We start from the raw sequence: 16,118 nt of genomic DNA on the forward strand, positions 1-16,118 counted from the left end.
CCATTATTCAATTATTGATTATCACAAATATATTATATAATATATAGATCTATGTTGATTATTTATCTAATCTGTGATATTATCAGTGTCACAAATAATCACACAACACCACGACATCGGTTACAGTGTAGCCAGTCACTTTGAAATAATTAAACGGTTTTCAGTTGGTACGTAGTGTGATAAGCGGCGTAAACAAGTCTCAACTCTTAAGCGAAATCGTTCATTTCCATGCCTTGTGCAAGTAACACTTTATTCAGTTTGATATTAACGTAACAAAACGTTGAAATTAAGAAATTAATTATTAACCCGAAATTGTGAAATGACAATCGTTTATGTGCTAAAATTTTGAAGAAAAATAAAAGTCAGAACGATTATTATTTGTGTAAAAATAAATTAAACAATGGCTGATGCGGCTGCCCGGCAGCTTCAGTATGAATATAAAGCGGTAAGTTGAAAAATGTTTTGTATATACCTCATTACCTAATATTTAAAATAAATATGGTGTGTATTTACTTTAGAATTCCAACTTAGTCCTACAAGCTGATGTACGTCTTATTGATCGGCGTAACAGAGATGAGGCTACGGGTGAAGTATGTTCACTTGTGGGCAAGTTGGATGGTACCAAAATGGGTGATAGATTTCAAAGAACCAAACCAGTAAAAGCCGAAGAAAGAAAAGCCAAGTTAATATCTTTCTTATATTAATTGCTCAGTTATTTTGTATAATGATTATTTTTAATGTTTTTAGGAGACAAAAGCGTGACGAAGCACAGTATGATTTTGCCCGAATGAAAGGCACTACCCTATTGTCAGATGGTGTTGATGATATGGTTGGAATTATGTACAGACCAAAGACTCAAGAAACTAGACAAACATATGAAGTATTATTAAGTTTTATACAAGAAGCACTTGGAGATCAGGTATATAAATGTTTTGTTCCGTATTAATCTGTTAATATTTTTTTATAATTCTTAATAATATACTCCAATTATCTGTCTTAAGCCTCGAGATATTCTTTGTGGAGCAGCCGATGAAGTTTTAGCTGTATTAAAAAATGATCGTCTGAAGGACAAAGAAAAGAAATCGGATACCGAGGGTCTGTTGGGTTCTCTAGCTGATGAACGATTCGCTCTTTTGGTAAATTTGGGGAAAAAAATTACTGATTTTGGAACTGACGACAAAGGATTGGCTAGTACCGGTAAATGACCATACAGATAACTTATTCTATATACTTCACATTCTATATATTACATTTGTATTTTATATTTATTATGTACCTATTGTTAAACAAAATATTGTAAACTATTATTTAATCCATATAAATATGTAACATCTATTGTATATTAAAATATATTTATAATTTTTTAGAAGACAATATTGATGAAACCTATGGTATAAATGTTCAGTTTGAAGAAAGTGAAGAAGAAGACGATGAAGATGTGTACGGAGAAATTAGAGAAGGTGACGATCACGATGATGAAGGTGAAGAATCTAAATTGGATGCTACAATACACGCAGAGAATGTATGTATTTTAATAAAATTTCAATTTATACATAAAAAAATATTCAAGTTGAGTAATTTTCAATTTTAGTTGGACAAACGCACAGTGAAAAAGCCTGTTGAGCAAGCAAAAAAAGAAAAAAGTTTGCATGCATTGGACATTGATGCTTATTGGCTCCAGAGAAGTTTATCTAAATACTATAGTGACGCTATGGCTTCACAGGCCAAAGCAGCGGAAGTATTGGCTGTACTGAAAAACGCCGGTGATGATCGTGATTGTGAAAATCAACTAGTACTCTTACTTGGTTATGATTGTTTTGATTTTATTAAAGTATTGAAAAAAAACCGGCTTATGAGTAAGTAAATAACAATTTAAAAAATATATATAATAATAATCCTTATATTATTATCTGTCAATTTTTTGTTTTAGTACTATTTTGTACACTTTTGGCATCGTCACAAAGTGAAACTGAACGGGCTTCGTTGAGGAAAAAAATGGAAGCTGATCCATTTCTTGCACGTATCTTACGTCAAATGGACACTAAAGAAGTAGACGATGTTAAAGAAAATAGCGCTAGTGCTGGTAACAAAAAAAAGCGGATCGATGATGATTACGATGAAGACATGGATACAGGTGATCCAAAACAGCAAGTTGCGGGCAGTAGAAAAGTTTTGGATTTGGAAGACCTGGTTTTTGCTCAAGGCTCCCATTTTATGTCCAATAAGCGATGTCAGCTACCAGATGGATCTTTTAGAAAACAACGCAAAGGTCAATAAAATAGATAAAAACATATTTTTTTTCTTATTGACCTTGGTGACCGACTTGGGCACAAGTGTTGGTAATCGAATTGTCTGTAAACTGTATACTAATTCTCAGGTTTTTATTCCTCAGGTTACGAAGAAGTACATGTTCCTGCATTAAAACCAAAACCGTTCAATGAAGAAGAAGCGCTAGTGCCGATCGACAAGTTGCCTAAATATGTACAACCAGCTTTTGAAGATTTCAAAACTCTCAACAGGATTCAATCTCGTTTGTATAAAAGTACACTCGATTCCGATGAGAATTTATTAATTTGTGCACCTACGGTAATTGATCATCATTAAAATAAAATTACAACTGGGATATTATAATTTAGTAATAATCTAAACTATGTTTATGAACTAATTTCTTGATTTTACATTAAGGGTGCTGGTAAAACAAATGTAGCCCTATTGTGTATGCTCAGAGAAATCGGAAAACATATTAATAGCGACGGAACTATAAATGCTGACGAATTCAAAATAATTTATATCGCTCCCATGAGGTCTCTCGTACAGGAAATGGTTGGAAGTTTTGGAAAGGTAACATTGTATTAATAGCTGTAGTATAGATTTTTTTAAAACCATTCTTATTACAATTTATTTATTTGTTACTTTTTTTTTAACAGAGATTAAGTAGCTACAATTTAACAGTGTCTGAGTTAACCGGAGACCATCAATTGACACGCGAACAAATACAAGCAACTCAGATTATTGTTTGTACACCAGAAAAATGGGATATTATTACAAGGAAAGGAGGGGAAAAAACGTTTGTGTCACTCGTCCGGCTTATAATTATTGTAATTATTATTATCAGCTTTCAATGATCTAAATTTAATACTATGATAGTGGCAGAGTGGGTAAGGTGGCGGTGTGCAGTACTCATTGTCACCTGTTGTACACTCGGATCACGGAAGACCCTGTTTACTAGATGAGAAATTGTCTAAAGAGGCTTCTTCGGGATGGAATAACAACCCACCCCGGAATAAATTAGTAAAGGCAGCCTTGGGCACCCTACTCATAGGAGGCAGTCAGACTTTAATAATTTGATTTAAAATATATCTATACTTAAAAAAAAAATTATGATTTTTAAAAAGATTAATTTTTCTATCTATTTGTTGTAAAAATGAATCAAAACTTCAACATGTTTTTTAATAATTGATAATTTTTGGTATCCTAACAGGATGAAATACATTTATTGCACGACGAACGTGGTCCAGTACTCGAGGCCTTAGTTGCTAGGACTATTAGAAATATAGAAACAATTCAAGAGGAGGTTAGGTTAGTGGGGCTTAGTGCAACATTGCCTAATTATCAAGATGTAGCAACTCTTCTCAGAGTCAAGCCGGATACTGTGAGTGAAAATTGAAAGCTCTAATATGATTAAATAACCTGACAGGTTTGTTATATTTTAAATTTGTTGTTTCAAGGGTCTTTTTTATTTTGACAACTCGTTCAGACCTGTACCATTAGAGCAGCAATATATTGGTATTACAGAAAAAAAAGCTGTTAAACGTTTTCAAGTCATGAACGAAATTGTTTATGAAAAAATTATGGAACATGCTGGACGTAACCAAATTTTAGTTTTTGTACATTCAAGAAAAGAAACAGGTTTGTTGTATGCCACATAATCAAATATCTGGTGCTTGGCGTAAAGTTTTTTTACATTTTTCCCCAATACAAATTTTAAAGCTTATCGTACATACTATTTTGTCGCCCGTTAAGAATACTAAAGGTGATTCATGTTTTAGGCAAAACGGCTAGAGCAATAAGAGACATGTGTTTGGAAAAAGATACTCTTGGAAATTTCTTACGTGAAGGTTCTGCCTCTATGGAAGTATTACGTACTGAAGCTGAACAAGTAAAAGTAAGTAAAAAGTTTTTGAGTAATACTAAAAGAAACCACAATTTTTTTTTACATTTAATTATTTTATTTGTAGAACAGCGAACTTAGAGATTTACTGCCCTATGGATTTGCTATCCATCACGCTGGAATGACTCGCGTAGACAGAACTCTAGTCGAAGATCTTTTCGCCGATCGTCATATTCAAGTATTAATTTCTACAGCTACCTTAGCTTGGGGTGTAAATTTACCAGCCCATACTGTTATCATCAAAGGTACACAAGTCTATAGTCCGGAAAAAGGCCGTTGGGTAGAACTCGGAGCTTTAGACGTTTTGCAGGTAATTAAAGTTAACTCAATAGGCAAGAATGCATTTTTTTTATGTGGTTCACATACCTTATTATTATTTTACTGTATTAATAAAAGATATATTTAATAAAAGCTTTTTTCTAACTTCTAACCTGTTTGTATTTTCAGATGTTGGGTCGTGCAGGACGACCGCAATATGATACTAAAGGTGAAGGAATACTGATCACAAATCATAGTGAATTGCAGTATTATTTGTCGTTGTTAAACCAACAACTTCCTATCGAGTCACAATTAGTTTCCAAATTACCTGACATGTTGAACGCGGAAATTGTGCTTGGTAAGATTTGTTATGGTATAATTTCAATGACAACGAAGCGACAACAAAAACACATTTTACTTTGTGCAGGTACAATACAAAATGTGAAAGAAGCTGTTACGTGGTTGGGATACACATATTTATACATACGAATGTTACGTGCTCCGTCCTTATATACGATTACTCAAGAGAAGTTGGAAGTCGATCCGTTATTAGAAACGCACCGAGCAGATATCGTTCATACTGCAGCAATCCAGTTGGAGAGAAGTAATCTTATAAAATACGATCGAAAATCAGGATATTTTCAGGTACAATATATATTTATGACGTTTATGTTAATCGACGTTTCATGCATTAATGAACTTTTACTATAAAAGGTAACCGAACTTGGGCGGATCGCTAGTCATTACTATTGTACTCATGACACAATGGCCACATACAATCATTTATTGAAGCCGACCTTGAGCGAAATTGAGCTGTTTAGAGTGTTTTCACTATCTGGAGAATTCCGTCATATTGGAGTTAGAGATGAAGAAAAGTTAGAGCTCCAGAAATTGATGGAGCGAGTCCCGATTCCTATTAAAGAGGGAATTGAAGAACCGAGCGCTAAGGTAAGAGAGAAGTAAAACACGTTATTATATTTAAAATATTTAATTTTTTTTTGTATTTATCAGATAAACATATTGCTTCAAGCGTACATATCTCAGTTGAAGTTGGAAGGATTCGCTCTTATGTCCGATATGGTGTTTGTCACACAATCAGCTGCACGTTTAATGCGTGCTATTTTTGAAATTGTATTGCACCGAGGTTGGGCTCAACTGGCCGATAAAGCACTCAGCCTTTGTAAAATGATTGACAGACGTATGTGGCAAAGCATGTCGCCTCTTAGACAGTTCAAAAAAATGCCAGAGGAAATTGTTAGAAAAATAGAGAAAAAAAATTTCCCGTGGGAACGTTTATACGATCTTGGACCTAGTGAGATTGGTGAACTAATACGTGTTCCAAAACTTGGAAAGACCATTCATAGATATGTACATCAGTTTCCAAAACTGGAATTGGCAACTCACATTCAACCAGTTACAAGGTTATTATAAATATTTGGTTGTCCTTATTTTGTGTTTACTAGAGTTTTATAATAGACACCCACTAAGTTTCAAGGCTTATATTAGATGTTAACACCACATACTGCAAGTCACTTATCTAAAAAAATTGTGTTTTTGCTCATTTTTTTCCATAAATTTATTCTGTTAACAAAAAGGTATTTTCTTTATTGTATAAATTTCAAAACGGTTTTAATTTGGTACCTCCGTAGTAATGTAAAGTTTGTGGCTGGCAGTATGTGTTATCATAAAAATGAAAACATTTTTGTAGTCTATTTAATCTATTTCAGACTTTTTAAGAAAGGGGGTACTAATAAAAATTTCATTAAACACAAAATAAGGACCCTCTTAATTCAATGTAATGCATTTTACATTAGTTAATTCAATGTTTATTTAATTTCAGATCTACTTTAAGAGTTGAATTGACAATTACACCAGATTTTCAGTGGGATGAAAAACTACATGGTAATTCTGAAGGTTTTTGGGTGTTAGTAGAAGATGTCGACTCTGAAGTTATTTTACATCACGAGTTCTTTTTATTAAAAGCAAAGTATGCTACTGATGAGCATTTGCTTAAATTTTTCGTGCCCGTCTTCGAGCCTTTACCACCACAATATTTCCTCAGGTAAATAAATACATTCATTAAATTATAATTATTCATTTTATCCAATAACTAATGACATATTTCTTAACATATTTTATATAAATATAATATTTTGCTCGTTTTAGAATTGTGTCCGATCGCTGGATCGGTTCTGAAACTCAACTGCCAGTATCATTTAGGCACTTGCTGTTACCAGAAAAAAATGTACCTCCTACAGAACTTTTGGATTTGCAGCCATTGCCTGTAATTTCTTTACTGATTACAAAATGTATAGTAATATATTTAACTACTGTATATTTAATGTTTCAGGTGTCAGCTTTACGGAATAAAGTTTTTGAGGAACTATATGCCGAAAGATTTCATCAGTTCAATCCAATTCAAACTCAGGTTTTTAACGCTGTCTACAATAGTGATGAAAATGTGTTTATTGGTGCTCCGACTGGATCAGGGAAAACTACCATTGCTGAATTTGCACTATATCGTCTTCTCAGTCAAAACCCCGACAATCGTTGTGTGTACTTAGTGGCTAAAGAATCACAAGCCGAACTTATATATTCTAGTTGGCACGTAATATTCGGAATCGGTCTTGCTAGAAAAGTAGTGTTGTTGACCGGAGAAATCGGAACAGATTTAAAGGTTTGAAAAAATTCTCTATTCACAAAGTGTGTAATATATAAAATGTAAAATTTCGATTGGCATATAGTTGCTGGCTAAAGGACAGATTATCGTGACAACAGCAGAGAAATGGGACGTACTTTCTAGGAGATGGAAACAGAGAAAAAACGTTCAAAACATTAATCTTTTTATTGTTGACGAACTTCAGGTATACTCAATTCAAGCGCGTCGTGTGAAACGATTAATAATATTTTTGTGCTTCTTCCAGCTTATTGGAGGTGAAGACGGACCGGTACTAGAAGTTGTATGCTCGAGAATGCGGTATATTGCTTCTCAAACTGAAAAGCAAATGCGTGTAGTAGCTCTTTCAGCTCCGTTAGCAGATGCTAGAGATGTAGCCTTATGGTTGGGCGCTCCTGCAACGACTACATTTAATTTCCACCCTAGTGTCAGACCAGTTCCGTTAGAACTTCATGTGCAAGTAATACTTATTTTTGTTAAAATGAATTACGAGTCCGGGGTTAAGTTTAAAAATGTCATTAAGAGCACTTAAAAATGTTTAAATATGTATATAAGACAATTTCTTTTAAACAAATTGAGAAATTTAAATAAATAGGGTATAACTTCAAAAACTTAAATTTTTTTATTATTTTTTGGTATACATTATAATTGTACTGAAATTAAATATTTTTTTTGGGGATTTTTCCATTTTATGGGTGTTAAACGGGTATAAAGTAAGCCAAAAATGTAACATGCTTAAAAAAAATGGGAATTATTTAAAATCACGGACCTAGAATTTTTCATCGATAAATATTGATAATTTCTACTCAAAAAATTAAGAAATGAAATTTATTTTAGGGTTATAACATCACTCATAACGCAACTCGATTAGTGGCCATGGGAAAACCGATATACAATGCAATTCTTAAGTATAGTTTAGAAAAGCCGGTGATAATATTTGTTCCATCGAGAAAACAAGCTCGACTTACAGCTATTGATCTTTTGACGTACACTGCAGCCGATAACCAGCCCAATCGTTTTATACATGCCGAAGAAGAAGATATTAAGCCTTTTGTAGAAAAAATTACAGATAAAGTAATTTTCATTTTTGTTTGTAAAATATAAAACAATTACCTTAATCACTTGCTAAATATGTGGGCTACCATTGTTGTGTTTAGACTTTAAAAGAAACCCTGCTTCAAGGAGTAGCTTATTTACACGAAGGAGTTAGCGCTCAAGATCAACGGTGGGTACAACAACTTTTCTTTACCGGAGCTATTCAAGTCGTAGTCGTTACGAGAAGCCTTTGCTGGGCTCTTAGCATAAATTCTCACTTAGTAATAATAATGGACACTCAATTTTACGATGGAAAAACACACACGTAAGTAATAAGTGAACATTGGTGGAAACATAATGTTACTATTAAATAGTAATTTTGATTGATATTTTGTTTACTATTTTCATCGTAGATACGAAGATTATCCTATCACTGATGTTATTCAAATGGTGGGCAGAGCTAACAGGCCATTGGACGACGACGACTCTAAGTGTGTGTTAATGTGTCAGTCATCTAAGAAAGACTTTTTCAAAAAGTTCCTTAACGAACCGTTACCAGTTGAAGTAAATTGTCATTTATTATTTATAAATAAATTCAACATTGTATTACCTTTATAACTAAATGTTTTATTATTCGTTTACTAATAGAGCCATTTGGACCATCGACTCCATGATCATTTCAACGCCGAAATTGTAACCAAAACGGTTGAAAACAAACAAGACGCAGTTGACTATATGACCTGGACGTTCCTTTATAGACGATTAACGCAAAATCCAAATTACTTCAACTTACAGGGTGTTTCTCACAGGCATTTATCTGATTATTTATCAGAGCTGGTAGAGACCACATTAACTGATTTGAATCAGTCAAAAGTATGTTGAAACGTTTTTTTACAGACAACATAATGTAGTATTTTCATTTAAAATGGATTGCATACTTATTGTCATAACTTACGTATCATCGACCTTTCTAAGTTTTATAAAATAAGAGCTAGACTTTTGTATTTAAGGGACCTTTACACTAGCATTTCTAAAGGTGCATTGGTACAGACAATTTTTCTAGCTGTCTTGCAGGGAAAACATTCTTTTAGATAGGACGGGTGGTTATTTCATTGCTGGAGAGAGGGATGTTGAGGGTTCCTTTTTGTCAGGCAATTACATGCGCAGTAGACGAGGCACCTGTAGCGTAGAACAGCATTAATGAGTGCCAAACATTAAATATAAAATTTAAGCTATACAAAATAATTATTTCTCTAAATAAAATGAATAAACTAACTACTCTTTATTTGACTAATAATTTTTTTTTAATTTTTTTTTAGTGTATAAGTATTGAAGATGAGATCGATTGCATACCATTAAATTTGGGTATGATTGCTGCTTACTATTACATAAACTATACGACTATTGGTGAGTAATAGAATTTGTAACTATTTATCAAATTTTATGTATTTGATTAAAATTTACATTTAAAATAAATGTTTATTGTTATTTTTATTTAGAATTGTTTTCGTTGTCATTAAATAACAAGACCAAAATCCGAGGCTTGTTGGAAATTATTAGTTCGGCCGCGGAATATGAAAAAATTCCCGTAAGACATCGTGAAGACACTCTGTTAAAAAGTCTTGCTCAACGTTTGCCCAATAAACCCCAACCAGCCACGGGACAAGCTTCTGTTCGTTATAATGACCCGCACGTGAAAGTTAATTTGTTACTTCAAGCTCATCTATCACGTTTGCAACTCGGTGCCGAACTTCAAGGAGATACAGAAGTCATTTTGGCAAAAGTAATATATAATAAAATATTATATTATATTATATAAAAAAATTTAACAGTTTATTATTTTATTTTAAGGCCATACGATTAATTCAAGCATGTGTCGATGTTTTAAGTTCAAATGGCTGGTTGTCACCAGCTGTGGCCGCTATGGAATTAGCACAAATGATTACCCAAGCGATGTGGGCTAAAGACTCATATCTTAAGCAATTACCACATTTTACATCGGATATTATTAAGAGATGCACAGAAAAAGTAATTTTGGTTTTTTCCTGTAGTATGTAGACTAGAGTATGCTATAATGTAATGTCAGTGGGTCAGTAACAAAATTTAAATAGAATAATAAATTCAAATTATTATTCAGATTATAATATTATAAAACAATTTGTTTTATTTATTGCTTCATTTGTATAAAAATTAATACAAATAAGGCCCAATTTTGATTGTAATATATTTTATTTTTTAGGGCTTAGAAACCGTGTTTGACATTATGGAGTTGGAAGACGAAGACCGTACAAAACTATTACAACTCAACGACAGTGAGATGGCGGATGTGGCCAAATTTTGTAATCGTTATCCTAATATCGAGTTGAACTACGAAGTGGCAAACAAAAACCGTATATCTGCTGGGTCTAGTGTAAACGTTACGGTTAATCTAGAAAGAGAAGACGAAGTTGTTGGACCTGTTATTGCACCGTTTTTCCCACAAGTGAGTTTTACAATCTCGAGCTGATCCCGGCTCTATTTGGCCAACGTTGGCCACTTGTGATACTACGCTGTTTGTGCTACAGAGCTGTTCTGTACTGGTCGATTGTTGGTAAATTCGTCACATTTATGGCGATAGTAATGATTGGTATATACTAAAACTATATTAATTTCTTGTTTTTACCTAGAAACGCGAAGAAGGTTGGTGGCTTGTCATCGGTGATCCGAAAAATAATTCTTTGCTATCCATCAAAAGATTGACATTACAACAAAAAGCAAAAGTCAAGTTAGACTTTGTTGCGCCTAACCCGGGTAAGTTATTTGAGATGAAATTATTATATTTTGTAGAACTTTTAATTGTTTTATATATTAATAAAACACAATTTTTGCTTTGTAAAAATTTTAGGAAATTATTCATACACCTTATATTTTATGAGTGATGCCTACATGGGTTGCGATCAGGAGTACAAAATGAACATCGAAGTCGGTGATTACGAATCTGCAGGTAGTGAGTCGGATTAATTATATTTTTATTCATAACATTGACGGAGTAAGTTTTAGTGTAATTTCGAACTTTTGTGTTCAAAATGAAAACCTGTGTTTTGTATGTAATTTTGATAAGACATTATTTTTACTAATTTACTTATTATTATGTTAGAATATAATATATACACTGATGTTCTAATTATTATAATTCATTGTTTTCTACTTTGTACATTTTATTTTATAGAATAGAAAACAATATTGTACATTTACGTCTTGTTTATTTATTTACACAATTTTCTTTAGATTTTGAACAAATACACATAAAAAAAACATTAGTTATAAAAATTATAATATTTAATAAAACTATACTCGTTAGTCCTAAATGATGTAAACAAGAATACATTTTTTTCCGGTAATATACATATATTGCTGGACTTAAACATTTCCATTTGTTTGTTTCCATTAACAATAAAATCTGTAATAAGACTTGTTATGAATTGCATATATTTTATGTTAAAGCTTTTTATTTCTACCAAAATTCATTGTCCATCGGTTTTTGGTTTTCCATATCAGAAAACTAACAACCATAAACTTTTATGAAATAATTGAATTGTCTCTTTAATGCTCTTATATTATACTTATTGGTAGAATTTTGATTTTTGAGCTTATGCTTTACCCACCGGGCCATTGCTTAGTTATATAGTTTATTTATTGTTGACGTTTCATAATGCCGTACGGAAGTAAAAAAAAAAGTATACTAAATTATTTTAATATTTCTCGAGAAGCTGAAAACTGGCATTTTTATATTGTATTCACTATCTAGTTCTTTATAAATCTAGTTGACACAAATAGCAGCCATATGTTATCCTTTATATTATGTTACATTAAGTACAATAATTAGTGTTAAAAAAAATTACTTGCTATTGGTTTGTCATAGTTACGTATTCAATAACGCGATTTTCTATTTTATAATCCCACAAAAAATTAAAAACATATATACGATAAAGAATAAGGTTTAAAAACAAACTTGTATATTTATATAAAAAATATTAAACTATAGCAGTTCTTGAAATTTTATTGTATGAATACGCAGTTTGTATTTCAATAATTACTGTGTTTATTTTTTACAATGGGACATTTACATAGGTAATATTTGTTGCTTATAAATAAATAATATTCTCAATTAGTCGTAGATTGAAAACTTACAGCACCTTTTCCAAGAATGGCCGACTCTTTAAAACTGGATTTTGAAGATTGCCTATGCAAAATAATTACACACGAGTATTAAAAATAAGGTGGTGTATTGATAAGTGGAAATAGTTAAAGGTTTTTAACCTTGCTTTTGCCTAACATTTTATTCAAATATTTGAGGAGACTACCTTATCTATCTAGGTATGATATATTATATTATATGTTTTTTATTTTAATTTAGAATTTATTGACAGTTACAGGTTCAGCTGCGAAACTAAGTTTAAATAACTTGCGTATGAGATTCAAGTATTTTTAGGGGTACTCGACTTACGATTTACTGTAAAGCCTTTCGGCTGTTCCAGGTTTTTGGTCGTCCGGTGGATCTATTTCTGGTTCCATTGGTCTGTGACTTAATGGTTTGGCTATGATTCGTTTGAAACGGTTTATTCGGTCCACGTCTTCCCAAAGAATAACATTGGTGTATAACTCCACTGTCTGCAGAATATTCGTATGTAATAAATTACTGTGATTATCGCGAAACTCGATCAGAATCCGAAAAGGTATTTGTTATTGTCATATTTAACAGTGGTGCCTAGTTAGGTAAGTGAAGGTAGTAGGTACTCTTTTGATTTATGGATAATATTTATAAGTACCTACAAGTTTTTCCTAATTATGTAAAACTTATTTATTAAGATTAAACAAATAGATAGATATTGTTCTCAGAAAATAAACCATGTACTCATTAATGAAACCTAAAAATATCTATCGAGGAGTCGCAACGGAAAGTAGCATTGTCTTTCTGGGAAAATTGGAATTGTTTTATTTCTGAAAACTACCCTCTGATACCTACGCACGTGTACTAAAAATGTTAAATATAGCCAAAAACCATTTTTGAAAAGTAATCCTTTGGCCGGCACAAGCGGGCTGCGGGGGCTCGATTTCCAAGAAACAAGTGGGACGTGCTCGAGACACTGGGCATATTAGAAAGTACCATTCTATCTTTACTACAGGGTTATACAGGGTGGTCGCGTTACTGACTTTTTCGTATTCGGCCGTCACCACGCTGTTGACGATAACTGCGTACACGTTCAATACGCCGTGTGGCCATTCGAAAAACGCTTCGCAAGAACAGGCGTCGTCGAGCGGGCACACCTTTTTGCCGGGCGGCGCCATCGCGTAGAACAAACGATGCTTCCTGACCTTGAGCACGTCCAGGCTGTTCGCCAGTTGTCTGCCCAACAGTCTGGGCTGCGTTACGCTCAACCGTTGCGTGCAGTGCACATGGATCGCGTCGATGCCGTTTAACAGTTCTAAAACCGTGACTTGCACGTCTCTGGACTTCATTTTTGTTGGCAGCAGCAGTTCCTTATTGTTACAATAATATATAAAAAATGTTATAAAAAATTAAGACCATTATGTCTGTTTAGTATCTATGAACACAAACATATTATAATATTATAATGTTTTTTGAACCGTGTAAAAAAAAAATGAAAAATTCAATTGAACAACAACTGAAACAAACTGAAATAATAATATTATTCCAATAAAAAATCGATTATTTTTTTTTCAATCGAATAATGCTCTTTAACTCGGATTGTAAATCTAAAAAACCAATATTGTTTTCATTTTTCGCCAAAGCGGTCATTCGAAATTGAACTGTCAAACTGTAATAACGTGTTTGTTAAAAAATAAAATATATATTATATTATGCAGTGGTGTATTCGTGAACACGGCACGTAAGTGGGTAGAATATATGTGTTTTAATAGAAAACAAAATGTAAGTAAAAATAAATGGATATTTTTTGTTTAAACTATTTTCTATAGTCGATTGTCGAAATACTTTATTTTAAGTTATTTCCATAATATTTTACCAATGACATTTTGTCAATTTTTTCAGTACAAAATAAAATATGTAGTTGGCGTATAATTTATGACTTGAAAATTAGAATAATTCTCAAACGAATATATTTTTTTAGGTGTACACGCGAGAAGTGTGCTGAAACTGTTTCAATTATTATAAAATACAACAAGACATATTTAATTGCATAGTTAAATAAGGCTTGATTTGCCTTGTTTGTTTGTCTGCTGGATAATAAGTTAAACGTTTCGAATTACACGAGATAAAAAACGTCTCTGTGATCAAAATCTCAAAGATCTCATTATTTATATTTCCCTCCCAAAACAAAACCCTATATGAGACAGCTCTCCGAATTATACCGCTTTTGATTGCAAAACGCATGCATACATTCTTTTAAATAAAACAGTCCCCATTTCGGATACACGATAGCATTGTGAACAATATACATATAATATCTTTTTGTTGTAATAAAAAATAGACAATATATTATATAATAATAAAAGCTGTCCAGACCCGGCGTTGCCTGAGATTTAGTCTGCCGGGGCTGAGTACAAAAATTCCCATTCCCCCATTCCCACCCCCATCCCCACTTTCATCTCCATTCGTCATCTCTAATCTCTTATCTCTTATCAGATAACAGCGTGACTGTGTTTTTGTGACACTTTTCCAGTTATTATGTCCTCCTCTCATTCAAGGGTCTCAGTCCCAGATCCCGTTCCAACAGTTAAAAGCTTGCCCGGGAATCGTGGTACATAGAATCGGCCAGTTCCTTTAATCATCACCTACCATTTGCTCGAGTACCGTGGTTACTATGGTTACAAACCAAGTGTTTATTTTGGGTTACCATGGATACAAACATTTAATTTATTTACATTTCGTATTTAAAGTACAAAGTTCATGTTTGAGGCCACACTTAGGGGTGGAATTTTCGAAAAGTACTATGTCAGTTAGGTTCGCGGGTGTGTACTCAACAACTTCCCCAAGTTTCATGGCGATCGGATGAATGGTGTACTAATGCATAAAGGACAGACAAACAGACAGTATTCATTTTTATATATATATTTTATACTACAGTTTACAATTCTGTCGTTGTCAGGTTCATTAAAATAACAGCAGACTATACCGTAGCGTATCAGCTAAAAAAATTAATAGGTAGGTAAGATGATCTCTAAAGATATTCACTATTCTTATACAATAAGATTTGTATTTATACCAACCCTGTAAGAGGAATAAAATCGAACAACGATAAAAGCAAGGCTGTGCCAAAACCAATGCGTTGCTTTACTGTGTGTTTAGCGTGTGCGGATAAGCGTAAGATTTAAGTCTTAACAACAACATGTTCCTTTATTCTTTAACTTTCTTTTCACTCTCAGCCGCATTTCTCGATCTTTTGTTAAAATATAGTTCCTTCTATAACAATATGTTATACTGTATTATTTCCCCCCTTTTCTTCAATATTAATATTGTGTTTTTTTTATGTATTCAAATCTTAATGGAAAAAAATTTAAACGAATATTAATTTTCACTCCAGATTGCCCCAAAATACCACGGACACTTAAAACAGAATTTGACGCAGCTTTTAAAATTACTTCTCACGATCTGACAATGCTGGAGATCGTCCAGTAGATTATTTGGTGTTATAATTGAACCAATTTAAAAAAAAAATTGTCAATAACTGTTGAACTTCTATTAAGTAAGTTGACGTGAAATTTCCCGGTTGGAGAGCCCAATTTCCTTGAACGCCATAATTTTTTTCATCAGCCTTTCTTCATGTGTTATTGGTTTTCCTCGACCCATAGTAATTTTTTCACAAGAAAATTATATTATTATTTATTATATGTTTCCAGTATTTTACAGAATAATATTTTATTATTATATGTATATACTTTATTTTATATATATTTTATCTTTTTGTCGTGCATTGCACCTTTGCCCGTATCATTTTCAGTAAATAAAAGTAAAAC

The 16,118-nt window shown here is 32.7% G+C and overlaps 2 protein-coding genes across 2 annotated transcripts in view; one reads left to right on the forward strand and one right to left on the reverse strand.

The window, feature by feature from the left end:
* Positions 1-213: 213 nt before the first annotated feature.
* On the forward strand, positions 214-11,374 carry LOC126833376 (putative U5 small nuclear ribonucleoprotein 200 kDa helicase). Its single transcript, XM_050564673.1, has 33 exons — positions 214-445; positions 519-682; positions 748-919; positions 1,002-1,197; positions 1,368-1,522; positions 1,592-1,856; positions 1,931-2,269; positions 2,393-2,586; positions 2,686-2,841; positions 2,928-3,098; positions 3,482-3,652; positions 3,729-3,909; positions 4,050-4,165; positions 4,239-4,481; positions 4,619-4,787; positions 4,857-5,074; positions 5,144-5,377; positions 5,441-5,850; positions 6,270-6,491; positions 6,596-6,713; positions 6,780-7,106; positions 7,174-7,293; positions 7,354-7,566; positions 7,944-8,180; positions 8,264-8,466; positions 8,555-8,705; positions 8,790-9,014; positions 9,461-9,548; positions 9,641-9,924; positions 9,993-10,169; positions 10,381-10,623; positions 10,808-10,931; positions 11,026-11,374. The coding sequence occupies exons 1-33, from the start codon at positions 401-403 to the stop codon at positions 11,139-11,141; spliced, it is 6,447 nt and encodes a 2,148-aa protein (XP_050420630.1). The 5' UTR covers positions 214-400; the 3' UTR covers positions 11,142-11,374.
* Positions 11,375-12,253: 879 nt separating this feature from the next.
* The window catches only part of LOC126833862 (uncharacterized), a 37,954-nt gene continuing 34,089 nt past the window's right edge, over positions 12,254-16,118 (reverse strand). The window contains exons 2-4 of the mRNA XM_050565420.1: positions 13,335-13,661; positions 12,628-12,791; positions 12,254-12,363 (exon numbers count right to left, since the gene is read on the reverse strand). Of these exons, the coding sequence (XP_050421377.1) occupies positions 12,285-12,363; positions 12,628-12,791; positions 13,335-13,640 (549 nt within the window). The 5' untranslated portion in view covers positions 13,641-13,661 and the 3' untranslated portion in view covers positions 12,254-12,284. The remainder of the gene's footprint in view (positions 12,364-12,627; positions 12,792-13,334; positions 13,662-16,118) is intronic.

The sequence above is a fragment of the Adelges cooleyi genome, unplaced genomic scaffold, assembly GCF_023614345.1.
Source record: "Adelges cooleyi isolate 19-005CV unplaced genomic scaffold, UGA_ACOO_1.1 ACOO_flye_CR_arks_rails_tigmint_CR_PRNA_2, whole genome shotgun sequence".
NCBI classification, from domain to species: domain Eukaryota; kingdom Metazoa; phylum Arthropoda; class Insecta; order Hemiptera; family Adelgidae; genus Adelges; species Adelges cooleyi.

Bases quoted from the DNA above. Each gene is read 5' to 3' on its own strand.
- LOC126833376 (XM_050564673.1), top strand. From the start codon at position 401: ATGGCTGATGCGGCTGCCCGGCAGCTTCAGTATGAATATAAAGCG. The intron at 3,653-3,728 runs GTGAGTGAAAAT...TGTTGTTTCAAG, and splicing joins TCAGAGTCAAGCCGGATACT to GGTCTTTTTTATTTTGACAA. The intron at 9,549-9,640 runs GTGAGTAATAGA...ATTTTTATTTAG, and splicing joins CATAAACTATACGACTATTG to AATTGTTTTCGTTGTCATTA.